Genomic DNA, 17669 nt, shown 5'->3' with positions numbered 1-17669 from the left:
TCGACATGCGTTACAGCTGCTCTGACAGCGACAGCCCTACTGGCTACAATACAAAGCAAAGTCAAATGTCTGTAGCCAGCAGAAACATTACGGGTCCATACTATAACTCATCGAGAATCACTGAGCACCAAGAACACTTGAGCATGCTCTCCATCTATGGTGGAAGTGAATGCCATCTCAATTATCTGTCCAACTTGTCCAGCTCAGCTGCCCGACTCTGGCCCGTGATGACACTTGGGCTGATCTCTGCGAGCGCTACACTGAGCCACCCCTGCTGCAGCACGCTCCGCTCACAAACTTAAGTGCTTGTTAATTTAATATGCAAATGACTCAATTGTCAGTCTGAATGCATTTTTTAATTAAAACCATGCTAGCAAAGAGAGTGAGAAGGGGGACACAGAGAGAGAGAGAGAGAGAGAGAGAGAGAGAGAGAGAAGGGTCCACTGGGGGAGGAAGGATGTATTATGAGGTTTGAGGTGGGCGGCTGCATTATGGCAGGGCACAAAATCAAGGAAAGGTGAAAGTGAAAGGTTGCCCATATAAATGCTCATTAGAGTCCGGTGAGACATTGTGATATACACACTGGGAGGATAAATATCAGTGGCAGTACTTATTATGGGGGTCTTTCCGGAGAGCGCCTTCACTGAGATTCCCCTTGATTGTAGTCTACGAGTTATGGTCGCAACCAAAGAGTGACTGATGGACCACTGTTCAAGGCCAAAGCCATTTGTACATGGACAAGGAGAAACAAACACAAACACAAACACTGGTTTGAAGCAAGAAAACAAGCGTGTCACAACAAAACAGCTACATTCACTTACGCAAATGAGAGGTAGAGAACGGCAAGATGGAGCATGAGCGTTAGACCGCAAAACTTGTGTGTGTGTGTGTGTGTGTGTGTGTGACCATTGTGTGTAACAAACACAGTTAGTAGAGGGAAAGCGTGCTGAAGAGGTGATTGTCTCTGTTGGAGGGGGCAGGGGGGTGGGGGGTGTTAAGTCAAGAAGGAGCCCTCCATGTAGCTAATTTATTTACAGATTTAATTAGATGGATAGGGCCCTCACAGTTCTAAGAAAGAGAGGAGAAATGTTGCCAGCGTTACAGTACTTTAATTACGCTTCCCAGCTCCACATCCCTGCTCGCTGACGTCTGGGGAACCAGTTAATTAAAATGCTCATTATTTTACTTTTAATTAGATCCCCCCTCTTTTGTTTCCTTTCACCATATGGCCATGTTCCGTGGTCAAATTAACGTAATTGAGCTAATTAAGCCGATCAGTTTAATTATTCAAAGAATTCTGATTGGGCAGGGAACTTATTTCTCGCTCCCTTTTCTTGTCTCTGTCTCCTTCATTCCTCCCTGTTAAGTTCGCAGTTGTCAAGTTCTGTCTCTTTGTCATGGAGCTTCAAGCCTCGTCTCCAAAGCAGTGCTTCATTATTGAAAGAGGGAGTACAATTGTGTTTCATTTAACTTGGGCAAAAATCATGTGCTGGAGAAATTCCTTTTAATGCATACCTAAAGGGATGAGATATTTATTTGAGTTTCAGTGAAGAGGCGTAAATAGCAGGGGGGCGTGAGATAGACAATGCTCAGGATGGAATTGCAATGCAGTCCACTCCAGCGGCATCGCTGAACTACAAGCACGCCGAAGGACGACAGGTTCAGGGTCCTTATTAACATTCTTCTGACTCATTCTGAAACATTTCGGTGCGCTGGTAACATAAACTCATTTGCTCTTGCTCCTTTGCTCACAGTTGGCATCTTACTCCCTGTGCAGCTACAGTGAGAATGTGCGTTGCTCACTCAGGCCATTTCAATCTATTACAGCTGTTGTTGTTATTGTTGTTGTTGTTGTTTATGTTGTTTGTTGGTGATACAGATGTGGACAAAGATGGCTAAACTGGCCAAATGGCTCAAATGTACTGAGAAGGACTATGAACCTGAAAGTAACTTTAAATGTAATTCAGAAGGCAGGGATGCAGCATCTTTCCAACTTTTCAATATCACGACAAGTGATGGAGATCCATGACAGAGGATCAGACATGTTACACATTATTTATTACTCCAGAGAGGTCTTGCCCATTCTCCTGCACAACAAGAGGCCCTTGTTGAAGGTCTCCAGCAAGTCTCTCTTCTGCTCACAGGGTATGACCATAATTTGAACCTTTTCAGAACACATAAGCAAGGCATCTCGTCAGAGTCTGTGCTTACTGTTCAGCGTGTTCAAGTGGCCCAGACCCACGAGAGACCATGAAATGCATTGCATGTTATAATTGCAGGATATATATACTCTATATGCACATATACTGTATATGCTCACATAACAAGAGGCCCTCAGTCAGTGTCTTTAGCATGACCTTCTTCTCACTCCTCCCTGACCTTCCCAATCCACATCTCCGCACGGTGTCCTCATTGCTTGCTCTTTTGGATACAGATCACGAGTACAGGAAAGAAACAAGAAAAGAAAAAAACATTTCAACTTTATCATTTCTCCTTCACAAGTGAAAAGATCTTTTTCAGGACTTTCTCTTCCTTCCCACCCAGCATGAGGCGTGAAAGCTGAACTAATTAGACAAATTTGCATGTGTTAATATGATTAATTAGAGAATATAAACACTTTTCCACGACAGACATCGCATAGCAATCCATACACCTGGAAACTTTTGCGATAAAAGATAAAGCCTCCTGGCAAAGAGGCTTTCTCTCCGAGGCCTGCTAATTGGCATTTGAATATGCTCGGCTAATTAGTAATATGCAGATGAGGCTTGATTGGTTTGAATGCAAAGAGTAACTTGTGGCACAGTGGGATTCAAATTGTGCCGAGGTTTTTATTTCCTTACTGATCAAGATATGAAGATAATTGTAATTGTGATCATTTGCATACGTTAATGAATTTGCCTGATGCTTTTCAATCAAACGTGGAATAAATAATTGATGCCGTATCAGCACCTAGACTTGCGCATGGGACTCCTTTAATAGCTAAGCACATTCTGGTGCCAGTTTGATAGCTGCAACGTTAAGAAAAAGCACGTCAAGTTGCTCTTCACTTGATCTGAGACTGAACCAGGAAAACATTCAAAAGACACTTTGGCTATTTTTGAAAATACTAACTGGATGAATAAAAACATTTCCATCATATAGTATTCCAATGTTTTACTCAAATATATATATTCATGACTATGGACTTCGGTTTAGAACACATCCAAGTTACACCTAAAACGGACACCACGGAGTGACTGAAAATCTGAATTTGAAGACTCTTAACAATTCATAGGAGCAACAAAGCTGAATAATCCTGAAATCAAGCATCAAACTTGAGAGGCATGCCATCAAATTCAAGGTCACTAAATGTTTGTGTGTGTGTGTGTGTGTGTGTGAAGAGAAAGGGGGGCAGAGCTGTGTGGCATTTTTTAATTGCAACATGGTAAACAGTTAATGCAACTGATTGTTTTGAAGCACTGAATGGAAAAAAGTGCTGCTCCCCCTTAATTAGCCCGGCTCCAGATTAGGCCTTATTAAATTCAGACATGGGATCAGACCAAAGTTCAGCATCCCATGTGCAAATGCAGCAGAGATACCGTGCTCACAATTAATTGCTTCAGTAATGGTCAGAGCTCGAGCCCTTTAATTCTATTCCTATGGGTAATCAGTCTTTCACCACTGAGAGCTAAACTAAGGAACCAAAACGAAGAAGCTAGATCACCCCCTTCCCCCTGTTTTTCTTCCTTTGAAAAAAAAAAAAAAAAAAAAAAAAAAAACTTTCCCTCTAGTGTGTGATGAAAATTAATACAAAGCAGATGGACTATGATTTCAAGTATTTATTTACCATTTCATAATTTCACATCATAAATAGACATCCATTTAAAAAAAGAGGATGTTACATTTTAGACAATATATTTCCAATGTAGCACACAATACCATTATAAAAAAATATTTACAGGTCATTCCACCTCAGAACTCTGAAGATGCATAAAGTCAACGGACTCGATATATATAAAAAAAAATACCCTGAAAACAAACTAAAAAAAAAAAATAATAATAATTAATGAATGGCTTTTGAAAATGTTTAGATCTTCCAAAGTCTGTATTGTATATACATGAAACTGACAGTTCTGCATCACACAAAGGGAAGAACTAGTGGACTGGCTTATGACAGAAAGAAAATGCAGAATTCATGACATCTGCAAACCTGACAACGTGTATTTTCAGTGATTATCATATTTAGTCAATCTACATAGCTCCAGAGAGGCAATGCTGAATAAAAAGCATCTGATATACTTGATGCACTTCTGGTTAGTTGAAGTCTGTGTTTTGTTGAGCTGCACATATCATGTGTGGTACCTTTCAAAAATAAAGGGACCCATAGACACAGGGAGGATCCATGGACCATAAATGCCAAGAACATCAGTAGTCGATACTGAGGGTTTCTCTAGAAAAGAAGTGCATGATGGAGAGGAACATGTTGACCGGTCAATTACTTCTGCCCTTTCAGCAGACCTGGGAAGATAAGGGAAAACGTTACGTGAATCATTTGCAAAGGCTATATCACTGCACAGGACAGTTGATCAGAGAACAGAGGGACATTCAGCTTACATGTCTGCTTGAGATGAATATCTCATTGTTTTCAAACGTTACAGTCAAATAACCAAGCACAGTTCTGAACCCAGTCAGGGTGGAGAGCGGCCTAGACTGTGTACCCCAGGTGGACTGCTTCCATAGGAATTGAACTGGTAAGGATGAACCAATTGTGTGTGGAAGTCGGATTGAAGAATGGAGTGATTAGCAGGTTAAAAACACCCAAAGAATGGGCCTGACACTTTCACTCACGGATTCTAACTCTAGGTCAAAGCACTGTCCCTGTTGGAACAGGAATCCAATTAACACATAAAAAAAAGGTGCTCTACAACTCCCCAACACTCACTGGAAATAACCCATATTCCTCAAGTAAAGGTGCCCTACAACTCCCCGACACTCACTGGAATGAGCCAAGCTGGCAAAGCTGGGCCTCAGCACAGTCACTCACATGTTGTAGAGTAACCTGATTCGGGGCTACACCCCGATAGCTTTTTTTTTGTTCTTCAGTCAGGGACAGCTGGATTGGCATCAGGGACACCGTACATTTAAGAGGATTTGGATCCAGCCCTGGTGGCTGTGGATTTTGGGGTGGGCGGTGGGTGTTTTCACCTTTTGATCGGGCAGCACAGGGTTGCTCTGCAGGGGCTGCAGGTGACTGCTCAGCATGGGCCCTCCGGGACGGTCGTGCTCACAAAAGATGGCGCCGTTCACGTAGTGGAAGCGATCGCCAGGCATCAGCCGATTTCGGCACGTGGCACAGGAGAAGCACTGGAAAAAACAAACACAGCCAGTGAGTGACACCCCATGCAAAGTCATTCCAACTTCACAGAGCACAGAGCTAGTCTGGACTGGTCTAATCTAGTCATTTTACTATGACTTATGGTGATGGCAAAGTTAATAATGTTCATGTTGCTCCTGAGAAACATATTTTGAGGCTTACCTTGAGATGGTAGACATTGCCCTGTGCCCTCATCACCATCTCACTGGGGGGAATGGATTGTCCACAAGCACTGCATGCTCCTGTATTACCAAATAGCCTGTAAGGGAGATACCAAATGCACACACACATGCACACATAGATTAATGTCGAGCAAAGGGTTCCATTTTTTTTATTACAAGGCAAAGGATTGTGAACAACCAGTTGATATGAATAGAAATCCATCACCCATGAGTGTAACTGTACCTTCCTTTTATTTTTTAGGAACTTGAAAAATCCAAAATGAAAGAACAAGTCTAGCGATCCCAGCATTTAGTGAAGGAACGTTTATAGATTTAACACATTGACTTTGAATGGTCACAGTCAGATTGAGCAGAAAAAAAACCCAGTGAGAAGGACATTTCAGTGAAACTGACATATAGGCCAGTGATCACACATGCAGCAAGAGTACTATACAATGTTATACAATTCAGCCAGAAATGCTTTGCAGATACTTTTGACCACCGGCATAACATTTATCTTTTTCATTTAAAACTGCTGTTCAATCAGAGACTGTTAATGGACTTTTCCCATGCTAAACATGGACTATATTCCAATGCCATGGACAACACAATTCTGATACAATCGTTTGCCTGTGTGATGGTCCGCAAAGGCAACAGCAACATGGACAACCTTCTCTAACTAATGCACTCTGAATTACACATTAAAAAGTATCCTTATTCTATCTATTGCTTATTCAAAAGGTGAACTGCATTCTAATACAAGGCAGATAGATTTGCAATCTTATTTGCAATGTAAAACAGCTTGTGTCCCTTTCACTTAATCTAGTTATAGCCAGTGCATCTCTTCAGCTGTATTCCCCTTCCTGCTTTATGTAATGACCACTTGTTAAAAATATTCAATTTGGCACAATACGCCTTTATCTAATCTGCATAAAGGAACTCGGTACTGGGGTCTCAGTAGACTACAACTGATTCATCACTACGGTTATGGTCCTTTGAAGTACCTGGTGCAAGAAACAGTTTCAATGACTGCAGGATCTCTTGGAACCTTTTCGATCAGTCTATCAGATGTTAGCTTCAACTAAACCTGACAGATTAGCAGGACTTTCCATCTTTACTTCTTAGTATGTTCCTCCAAGTAAGGAGAAGGGTTCATGTTCATCTTTTATTCGAAGCGCACATAAAAGTTCCACAACATCACCCATAACCACTGTAGACCCAGGCCTCACCTGATGTAGTCGCTTCTGCAGAGGATCATGCCACCCTTGCTGTAGCAGGTGGTCCCAATCTCTCCCAGCTGGGCCTGGCAGCAGGAGCACTTGAGGCAGCGTGTGTGCCAGTACCTCTCCATGGAGAAGAGCAGGAAGCGGTCGGCTATCCGGCCCCCGCATCCCGCACACGATCTGGGGGGAGCCCCTCCGCCGGGCACCTGGCTGTTCACCATGACAGAGCTGTGGAATCGATCACAGAGCTATTATAGCATCCACTGCCCTCCAACTCCAACCGCTTTTCTATTTATAACCTCCAGGTAGCATCACAGCAGGTCTCACAACTAGCTCCCAGCGAGTATGCATTATTGCATAGGCACTGCTTGTTAAGCTAGAGAGCACACAAGCACATGTAGCAAATACAGAAAAGATGCCAAAAGTGGTAAATGACAGCGTAACATATCCAAAGAGGCAAATGTGTATGGTCAATATAGACAGGATACCGATTTGTCCATTATAACTGACATACATTGTCGAGGGCATCACAATGGTGTGCAGGAACATTCCCATATTACCACTTTGTTCATAACCAACAAACGATGAAGAAACCAGAACCACCAGAGGTTACTCAGCCTTGCCTCTTGCCATTTTACTGTTCGCCCTTGAAAGCCACAGATCTAGCATTAACTGAATCCCTTCTATCATTTCTGTAATGGAAATCATCAGGAATGTTCTCCAAATTGCAGTCTACTGACTTGACAATGGGTGTAGAAAACAAAAAGCTTTTGGGAAGGGAGTGGGTAGATGTGGGCGAGGAGACACTCTTCATGTCCTCCATTAGGACTCAGGCGGCACTGAAACCATCTAGATTAATGGGTGTCAGCCCGCCCTAATTGTCCTCTTGAAAACCCTCTTGTGAGACTAATGCACTGAAGAACCTGGGCACTGGCTTAATGCTTAACCACTGAATCAACTACTTTTACTGAAGACTGCAAATGTAGGGTGCAGTGGTTGATGAAATGATACACACATGCACACTAGACACGTTAATCAAATCCAGTAGGGGCTTTTCTACTGTGGTTGCAGATAGTCTCATCCTAATTGATTTATACAACAATACTGGAATTTTTTATTTAAAACAAGGACACATACACATTTCACTAATCAGCTAGGACCTAGATTTAATTTAGTCAATTTATAAAACAGGATTTTTAAAGAACATTTGAAGAGCAATAAAGTTAACATAATTGCCAATTTCTAACCTTACCCAACACAATTAGCACAATAATTTAAGGTTACCTAAATAATTTAAAGAATGCTTTTTGCATCACTTATGTGAATCTAGAATATGCCTAGGTAGCCTAAACTTTAACGATCAATACCGAGCCTGCAGGTGGACATTATCTAAAGCTGATCATTAAGCTGACAGCGAGTTTACTACTCAGGCTCGGTGTAAGGATTTGTGTCATTCATGAAAGACCTAAAGAGTCCTTGGCTGCATGGGACCTGTCAAAAGACAGATGGAGTATGTCGAACAAACGTGAAGGCTTCTACGCGTTTGCACATCGAGAATATAGCATTTGTTTAAATGCCTTTAGAAAACACCATGCGGGATCGATATCTTGTAAGTAAGATAAGTGGAACTGACTTATCTAAATGGATATCAAAACCTGACTTCCTTCAGGCCAAACATGAACTTGAGTCAACGTTGGCGCCATCACATTTTGCACAGGACACTGAATTGGTTCTAAAGTCTGGCTTGGCATGCGTAAATATTTAGCCACTTCAACTTTCATAAAACAATAAAGCGGTATTGAGTAGGCCTATAGGAAGCCTAAAGTTTTGGTATTGATATTCTGATAAACTGATAAGAACCGTTCACACTGAGCTGAATGTGGAGCGTTCCCTTAAAACGAGCAACACTGTTCACCCATGTAAAAGAAATGCGTCTCACCTTGTTCCTAGTTTGGACACCGTGATGAACTTTTCGAAGTGTTGTTATCCGTACTCCAGGAGGTAGGCTACAGCTCAAATTATAGACAGGTGAACGTTATACAAACTTCTGTATGCCTAAAAAAAAGTCTCCGTTCCCTAAAGCGAATGCAAAACCAAGGTATAATTTTAATTAATGGTAGCTACAGAGCCCGCTTGTGATGCGCAAAGAAAACGAATGATATTCTATACAGACGTAAAGTAACCATTGTCCAAGCTCACGAGACGAAGAAACATTACTGCGACAAGACGGAATATACGACACTGCTCTCTCGAGTGGCAGTGAAAGCGTAAATTATTTCAAATACGGAGTAGGAAGGATTTTAAATGGCTTCTCAGTGACGTTGTCGAGTTTTATCCAGTTTAGCCATTGAACGCTCAGGAGGAGTGGCACTTGACAGGATGATCGATGCGCTAGGATGGAATTGTTGACTACTCGCGCCCCCATCATAATTTGGAAGGTATTACTTGCCAAAAGTCATCCGCCGTGATAACACTATTTTATCATTTGCGTATTCCGCTGTTTGTGTGACAATATCGTCTCTTCTCTTTACATCTCTGAAATAAGTTTGAGCTTTACATCCATTTTCCACACACTTAATTGCTGTCTTCACATTTACGTGACATTCAGGCGTCTGTTCACGATGTTCTGGTCTCCCAAGACAGCAAATCAAGTGCAACACAGAGACAGCCACGGCGGCAGCACCAGTCGGATATTTTCGAGTGTGCGTTGTACAGTGGAGGTAAATGGATAATACCAAGACTAAAACACACTATATCTTTTGAAGTCTTTGAGAAAGATGCCGTGTGAATGATGGAAGAAAGTAAGATGGTTATTACTCCCTTCATCATCCCAGAGTCAATCACATCGATTCCCATTGCATAAAGCTATGCCTCATTTCTGACTATGTGACATAGTACGATCTCCGCGCCATACACCAAGCATTTCACTAAAATACTAAACACTTTCATCATGTCTATGCCGTTATGTGTAGCTTTAACCTTCCCTGGTCATTTTGTAGTGAGATTAGCTTTGTTTTATGTCTTACATTGTTTGCCTTTAGTGATGAACAAAAGCAAGCATATATTCAAAAGTGAAAATATCCATCCAAAAATCTTTTTATGGACAATTGTGTTCAGCAAATATTACTGTAAAAAGAACTCACAGCAAACTCACCCAAAACTAAAACAGTGACAGTGTTTTTTTTTCACACACATTATTAATGGCACAGCAACGTTTCACAATTCACAAGTGAAAAGCTGCTCTTCTGAATAACCTAAAACCGCCACCATTACTCTGGCATGTAAGTTGTTACTTTCTTAGACTAAACATTGCAGTTTGGTACTCCCAATACATTTTCTTCAATATCTGTGTGAAATTAAATACCAGTGGATTGTAGCTGTGAGTTTTTATTACTACATTCTACCAGCAGGGGGAAGTCAACTCTTACTCTTTGTTTAAGGTTTCGTTTAGGATACCCTGGGGTATTGTACTGCCCTTTTCTCTACTAATTACTCATACCTCCCTGTCAATACATTGATCTTTTACATCTTTCATAATCATTTTTGCCCTTCACCTTGATTAAAGGTGACCTAATCTCTGCCTCTATGCCTTTATATTTACCATTCAACATCTGAGGTGCAGTGTTTACAAGTCTCTCTCTCTCTCTCTAGGTCACACTCTACCTCTGCAGTTCTGGGTTTTAAAGCCAATCAAATGGGGAAATATTGATATAAACATGTCAGGTGCTTTGAGAGAAACCGGAGTGTGAATCAAAGTCAATGAGTGATGGCCTGTATTTTCCCCCTCTCTAGCTCATACGGCCCCTTTCCTTTCTGAATCTCCAGAGGTCTTTGGTCTCTTTCTGTGTCCCCTCTTCTTTTTCATTCTTCTTCCTTGACACACTACTTTACAACTACATAACTCCCTCCCTCCAGACAAAACATTTCTTTCTGTCACTCGTAATTCCCACCAGTCATGTCTAAGAAACAAATGTCAGGGAACTTGTCAGTGACTCAAGTTTTTATAGTCCTTCTCCTGTGTCATGGGCACGTCTCAGTACGTCATAAGATGTTTGGCATTCAGTGTATTCTCTGTTTTAGGTTTTAAATTGCTGGTTCATTCTACACACAACTCCCACTTAGCCAGTAACTATGGATTTGGAATAGTGAAAAATGTCACTGTGTTTATACTGGATGTTGTATGTATATTTATTATCTACAAGATGTGTTAGAACCTCTTCATTTAAATGGGAACCTTTTGTGTTTGTTGTGCTGGCATTCAAGTTTTTTCAGTTTCACACTGGTTGTTTAGCATATTCAGTATTGGAGTGAGCTCTGTCACTTAGACATTTGTTTTATGGCTCAGGTGCTGGTGTGCACGATCCCATTGCGTGAAAGCCCAGTTCCTGTGGTCCCTTCGTTCTATTCTCCTAGGCCCAGGTCAATGTATGACATATATCCTGTTTCTCCGTCAAGTTAATGCTGAAAGTCGCAGCTCCACGTGAGATCAGGCAACACCTGGAGCTTCCTGTGTAGTTCACCAGGTACTGCCTACTCTATCACAACAGGAGAGGAGCGAGACAGAGATGAACATTTTCAAAAACACAGAGTTGTATGCACACGTGGCTATAACCTGCTATATATCTTCATCGGGTCAGACTGGTTGCTGTGATGGATGGGTGTTTGACCTATTTCTTTTGAATCAAAACAGGAAAAGTTAAGGAGGGGTACATGATGGTGCTATATGTCTGAATGTTCTGGGGGGTTCAGGCCCTGGGCTCTGTAAAGGGCCTTGGGACAATGTTATTGTTTTAGCGCTATATAAATACAATTTAATTTATCTGAAAACTTTAATTGAATGTTCTGACCATGACAAAACTGGACATACTAACAGCACGACAGTAATATACTGGAATATATGACGTTTTTGGAATATTGGAATATTCATTTCCTGTTGTTGTCACTATTGCCTTGACTCTCCTCAGAAATGCCATTTCTACCCGTTTGTCAAAGCCTTGTTGTTGTCAAGGGACACCAGACAATGTGTACAATAACTCTGGTGAAGGCGCCATCTGTCAGATTCAACCATTTAGATCCCTCTTTGCAAATACAGGAGGCCTCACATTTCAGGGAAAGTACGTGCACTTTGAATACAACAGGAAGACCAGTTTATACCAGTGACGGTGATGGCGGGTAGTGTAGGTGTAACCATGGGGATGGTGGAATGCCTGTGCTTCATAGAAGTAGAAGACAACAGTCATTTTTGCTATTGCTGGTATGAAAGGGATAGGATAAAGGCTTGCATGCGTGGTTCAATATATTTTACAATTCAATATCCAGTATGTGTGCTTATTTCATCTATTTCTCTCATGGCTATTTCATGCACTGTACTGCTTTACAGAGAACAAGGTTGTGTTGTAAGCACAGACTTGCATTGTTTTGCAGATAGGTTGCAGATTTTAGGCTGTTGCTGATGAGGACGCTCGCTGTGTTACCCAACCACAGAAGATTGTGGCACAGTCAGAGGGCTACCCATCAAGATATGCATGATGCCACATGTGGTTGAGTGCCTGCGCCCACAGGCACTCTGCTCTCTGGGGGGGGGGGGAAGCAGAGCAGGGTAGCGTGTGGAATTTAGGAGGTGGTTGCGATGTTTGCGCTGAAGAGCCCGGCTGTGTGCTCAGAGGCTGAACTCTGGTCCACAAGTGTCCGACTGGGGCAGAGCCAATGACTAGCCTCCCCCTCGCACCACTTTACATCCACGGCAGACAGACCAGTAACTGATGTGCTAGAGACTACCAACTGTGCTAGAGACTACCTACTGTGCTAGAGACTACCTACTGTGCTACAGACTACATACTGTGCTACAGACTACCTACTGTGCTGTGTTAGACTGTTCGCCACTGTAGATTGTTACCTTTACAGTGTTGCGACCCTCACATACACACACACACACACACAACACACACACACACACACACACACACACACACACACACACACACATACACACACACATGCCTCTAACATTTCGTTATCGAATCGAGAAGATCGACTAGTTCAGACAGGTCGTTTTTCCACCTTAGGTTGTTCATTTTGTTCTAGGCATCTCTCGCAACCTGGGGATTTTTGTAAGCCACCTGTTAATCAAGTAAAAAAGTTCAGAGCACTATCAAGTGACCCCTGTCGTCCATCAGTAAAAAGACTGTAAGATAAGACTTGGACTACGACACAATACAATACAATATTTTGGCTAGATTTAGGTAGATAAGAAACAAACAAAAAAGCCCCAGTAGATAGTCAATGTTAAGTTTTCTATTTTGCACCACATTTATTTTGTTCTGCATAGAAATAAGATGGTCATATGAATTGAAACGCAGACTCGGGTTTTCTATATGTTTTAATGTGATGTGTTTGGCGACATCAAAGAAACAATTAATTACAAAACTAAATAGAAGTCATAAATACAGAAATAAAACCCTCACTCCAGGAAGACAGCCTGTAAAGCATCAAAATTCGGAGTCAGATCCCAAGCACGCCCCGAAAAATGAAGCGATTTCCAAAAATTGTCACTCCACTGAATGAAGTTTGTTTATGTACATTGAAAGCTCTCATTTAACACTCACATACTCACACACACTCACTCACTCACACACTCACTCACTCACTCACTCACTCACTCACTCACTCACACACACACTCACTCACTCACACACTCACTCACTCACTCACTCACTCACTCACTCACACACACACACTCACTCACACACACAAACACACACACACACACTCACTCACACACACACTCACTCACACACACACACACACACACACTCACTCACACACATACTCACAAACTCACACACACACACTCACTCACACACACAAACACACACACTCACACTCACACACACATACTCACACACACACACTCACACACACACACACACACACACACACACACACACACACACACAGACACACTGTGAGACTATTTCTGTTTCCATTTCTTTCATACATTCTCTTTACATCACTCTGTCACTGACACACAGAAACACATGTATACACGACCACACCCTTATATGCTGTATTAACATACTCCCAGCAGAAGGCAGTGCAGTGCCAACATTGGTCAATAATTAGAGAACTGCATTGACGAAACAGACAGAAACACTTAACAAATGAGTCAGTAAATTTATGAATCCCCAAAATCCGTAGTGTTTTACCATCCAATCAGCTCTTCATCCTGCCGTTCAAATGCACATTCAAGACCAACATCACCTAAGAGCACCTCAGTGGACACCCACTTGGAAAGGGAATTTAGTGCACTTCATTATTTGCCCATCCAAGCTGATGGGAAGTCTACAAATACCTAAATATTCTGCCTTTCCTCCAGTATTGGAGGAACTCAAAATTTAAGAGCAATAAATTAGAAGAGTGTCGGACCAAAAGAAACAACAGTAATATGGACACATACACAGACACATATCAGATGATATAGGGTTTGCCATTCATCAGTCTGAGGGCAACGCACCGCACTCTGGACTGCCTCCGTGATAGCAGGTTTAGTCTGTGAACCGTCAGCACTTAGTTGTGCAGTGCAGAGTCCAGCTACAGATGATAGGACTCCACATGGAAAACATTCCACAAGAGGCGAGGGAGGGAGAAGAACTTCCAAATGGGAAGAAACGTAAAGTGCAAGCGAATAATCTTAACATCTTATCAAAGGTTAGCTTTGGGGGGGGGGGGCTGTTCTTGACATAGATGAAGGCCAGTGCTCTGTGGAGAAGGGCTCAACCACACGAGAGGCAGTGCTTCCTCCACTGGTGGTCTGCTGTAAGGTAGTGGACACTCTAGTCATCCATCAGTCACAGAGAGGCAAGCCAGGCTCCTAGCCTGTCCAGGATTGGGTTGGGGGTGGGGGGGAGGTGTTGGCAGGACTGGCTGGTTTTATTCCAGCGATGGTGATCCCTGGAAGGTGTGGATGTCGTTGTGCAGGCTGACCGAGGGCCCGGCCTGGACGCCGGCGTCGGGGGACGGGCAGCTCCGGCTGCAGCGGCAGCGCTGGATCCACATGACGCTGCGGGTGACGCTCTCGCCGTCGGGGCACTGGAAGCGCAGGCGAACAGTGCGGTTCTGAGCGGGCCAGCAGCAGCGGCCGTCCACACAGGAGCCGCAAGTGCGCGGCCGATAGCGCCGGGCCGTGGTGCAGCCGGCGAACGTGATGTTCACCGGTTCCCGAGGACGCACGGTGCGCCGACACTTCTTCCCTTTCTTGAATGAAACCAATCAAACCCATGAGAAGAGAGACAAGTGAGAAAAGTGAGAAAAGTGAAGCATCTTTTTCTGTCATCATTCTTGTGAAATAATTTAGTCATTTTGTGTGAGAGGTACTTCAAATCCTAATACTAGATCAAACAAGTGGGATGACTATGAGAAAACAGGGAATGTTCTCAGTAAGCAGTTCAAAGGGGGTACACCGTGTTCTTACCTTGACAGCACCAGTAACACCACACTCCCGAATCTGGCAAAACCGTGTCTCTTTGACCAGGCGGCACTCTGGGTTTTCATTGGTGACTCGGCTGGAGACGCCAAAGCCACACGTGGCAGAACACTCGGACCATTCAGTGGTCTGTTGGAAACAGGCGGTCTGGGGGACTATCACACGGGCTACGGGAAGAGACAACCACTCTGTGGGAGAGAATAAGCAACACAACTATGTCAACTATAACTGTCACTCCGTAGCATTGGTTTCATTACTCACTCATTACTTTATTGCCAAAAATCTGGCTTAATGGTCTAAATGTCTGGTAAAAGGTCATATAAATTGGTAAGTCAGGGCATGCAATATGATGTAAGCATTCTTTCCCTACCTTGAAAGGAGAAGCCGGTGCTCGGCCGGTGGTGTGTTGGGAGGTGCTTGCTGATGTGGTTTGTGGGGAGAGACGTCTGCCCAGGCTCCCGCGGCTCCTCGCTGATGTGGTTGCTGTCGTCACACACCCACTCCTGGCAGCAGCGCCCGGGCAGGGTGGCCAGCATGGGGCTGGAGCAGCGCCAGTCGGGCAGTGGCACCTGGTGCGGGCACAGGGGCATGCAGCCCACCACGCCGTCCATGCAGCTGCACTGGTGCTGGCAGCTGGGCTGGAAGTCCTCCCCGTGCTGGTAAACGTGACCGTTGAACTCGCACGGCCGACCCTGGGCCTGGGCTAACCACAGAGGTCAAAGGTCAAAGGTGAAGGGTGAGAGGTCGTGTAAAACACCACCACCCCTTACATCAAGCACAAAGAGCCCATTCTAAATCCCCCCCAATCTCACCTCGGCACAGGCCCCGCTCCGGGTCGCCCCCGGCCCCCAGGTGGCAGTGCAGGCCCTTGATGTGGTCACAGGGCAGGTTGGGGCCGCAGTCCTGGTTGAACTGCTGAGCGCACACTCTGCAGCAGCCGCAGGCGTCCGTCACCCAGCTCACGCCCATAGGGCAGGAGGGAGGGGAGGGGGGGCAGGAGCACTGAGCCGGACAGCCGCCCTCCACCTATGAGGACCACGCCACAGGAGGGGGTGGTGAGCGTTAGCTGCGAGGACAGCGAACACAAAGCTACACTGTGCCTGGGGTGACTGACTCATTCACTGATATCATTCCACCAAAAGGAATTCTGAGTGAGGTGACATCAGTATTAAGGCACTGAACCCTCACTGAGTTCTGACCTCAAAATAAATATGAGTTGATTGCCGTTCTACATATTTTTGTCTCACTAGTTTATTTTCAACGCTGTTACTCGGAATTTACTGAATCACAAGTGTGTCTATGAACTATTAAGCAGTGTCAGATTTGCAGTGTGAGTGGAAACAAAAGAGGTGTTCATTTCAGAAGAATTCAAACAAAACCTCACTTAAACCGCACTGATAATTATAAATGCTGCATGAGGTATTGTACATTTTATATAAACAGTATGGTCTAAATTGTTTTACTATCCTTCCTCCACAAAAAACACTGTGCTAAAATGTACCCAGCTGCAACAACCATCAGCAGGGGAAAAGTGAGTCACTGGCAGACAAACAGTAAAAATTAGAAGACAAAACTCACCACCAGTGCTGAGCCCAAAAACGCCAGTAAAGCAACGATGAGTGTCTTCTTCACTAGATTCTCCATAGAAAACATTCCTCTTTTTGGATTATGTTGGCAAAAATATACTGATTTTCCAGATGTTATGTAGAGATCCAAGTGATAGCTTCAGTGATCCGGTGCTGAAGTAAGAAAAATCTGCAGCAAAGATCAACAGCTGTACTGACACTCTTAAATCCAAAAAAACTCTCCAAAAAAAGTCTACCTGCACAATATGCTAACAGTGTCTCTTCACTGTGTGTCTCTACCTATTTGCTTGTCTGTCAGTGTGTGTGTGTGTGTGTGTGTGTTAAGCAAAGCCAGCCGGGAGTCTAAAGTGAGTGCATTGAGATTTGCACCAGTCAGCTTCTCTCTCTTTGTGGCTTCTCAAAGGCTAAGCTCCCGGTGCCACCCAGCTCCAGTGAGATGAGAGAATCTCCCATCCAGCACCTCACCTTATAGAGGCTCTCAGACAGCCCACACCACCACGCACACAGACACACACACATACACATACACACACACACACACACACACACACACTCCCCCTCAGCCCCCTCCGTGACATCACCACACCTCTCTGGAGGAAGGAGGGAAGGCAGGGTGCAGTGCTAGAGGAAATGGCTGATGAATTACAACCTGTCTATGGACTATGGTGACAACAACATGAGCAAAGTTGTTGGTGTGCTTGAAGAAGATTTGTTGTTTTGCTGTTGATCTGCATTCATTTGGTGGTACGTGAAGAAATCTGGACAGAGTGGCTAATACAATAGAACAGGAAGATAAGCAATATGTAGCAATATATATATATATATAGTTTTATGGATAATGGATACAAAATTCTGGTATAAAAG

The 17669-nt window shown here is 43.6% G+C and overlaps 2 protein-coding genes across 2 annotated transcripts; both read right to left on the bottom strand.

Moving 5' to 3' along the window:
- Positions 1–3798: 3798 nt before the first annotated feature.
- Positions 3799–9021, bottom strand: LOC105889949 (LIM domain transcription factor LMO4.1-like). Its single transcript, XM_012815887.3, has 5 exons — positions 8677–9021; positions 6744–6965; positions 5516–5612; positions 5185–5343; positions 3799–4497 (listed from the first exon to the last, which is right to left on the bottom strand). Exons 2-5 carry the CDS (start codon positions 6956–6958, stop codon positions 4489–4491), a joined length of 480 nt encoding a protein of 159 aa, XP_012671341.1. The 5' UTR covers positions 6959–6965; positions 8677–9021; the 3' UTR covers positions 3799–4488.
- A 4758-nt stretch (positions 9022–13779) lies between these two features.
- Positions 13780–17286, bottom strand: ccn1l2 (cellular communication network factor 1, like 2). Its single transcript, XM_031570309.2, has 5 exons — positions 16798–17286; positions 16032–16245; positions 15590–15922; positions 15208–15407; positions 13780–14990 (listed from the first exon to the last, which is right to left on the bottom strand). Exons 1-5 carry the CDS (start codon positions 16870–16872, stop codon positions 14667–14669), a joined length of 1146 nt encoding a protein of 381 aa, XP_031426169.1. The 5' UTR covers positions 16873–17286; the 3' UTR covers positions 13780–14666.
- Positions 17287–17669: the final 383 nt, after the last annotated feature.

The sequence above is a fragment of the Clupea harengus genome, chromosome 7, assembly GCF_900700415.2.
Source record: "Clupea harengus chromosome 7, Ch_v2.0.2, whole genome shotgun sequence".
NCBI lineage: Eukaryota > Metazoa > Chordata > Actinopteri > Clupeiformes > Clupeidae > Clupea > Clupea harengus.
Note: the sequence above shows the minus strand (reverse complement) of the source record. Positions and strands in the feature narration are given on the sequence as shown.

What these genes read in the sequence shown, in the direction of transcription:
- LOC105889949 (XM_012815887.3), bottom strand. Translation starts at nt 6,958, where the DNA reads ATGGTGAACAGCCAGGTGCCCGGCGGAGGGGCTCCCCCCAGATCGTGT. An exon ending in TGCAGAAGCGACTACATCAG is followed by an intron (nt 5,613 to 6,743) that starts GTGAGGCCTGGG and finishes TCTCCCTTACAG; the next exon opens with GCTATTTGGTAATACAGGAG. An exon ending in GCAATGTCTACCATCTCAAG is followed by an intron (nt 5,344 to 5,515) that starts GTAAGCCTCAAA and finishes TGTTTTTTCCAG; the next exon opens with TGCTTCTCCTGTGCCACGTG.
- ccn1l2 (XM_031570309.2), bottom strand. Translation starts at nt 16,872, where the DNA reads ATGTTTTCTATGGAGAATCTAGTGAAGAAGACACTCATCGTTGCTTTA. An exon ending in TTTTGGGCTCAGCACTGGTG is followed by an intron (nt 16,246 to 16,797) that starts GTGAGTTTTGTC and finishes TGGTCCTCATAG; the next exon opens with GTGGAGGGCGGCTGTCCGGC. An exon ending in GGAGCGGGGCCTGTGCCGAG is followed by an intron (nt 15,923 to 16,031) that starts GTGAGATTGGGG and finishes CTCTGTGGTTAG; the next exon opens with CCCAGGCCCAGGGTCGGCCG.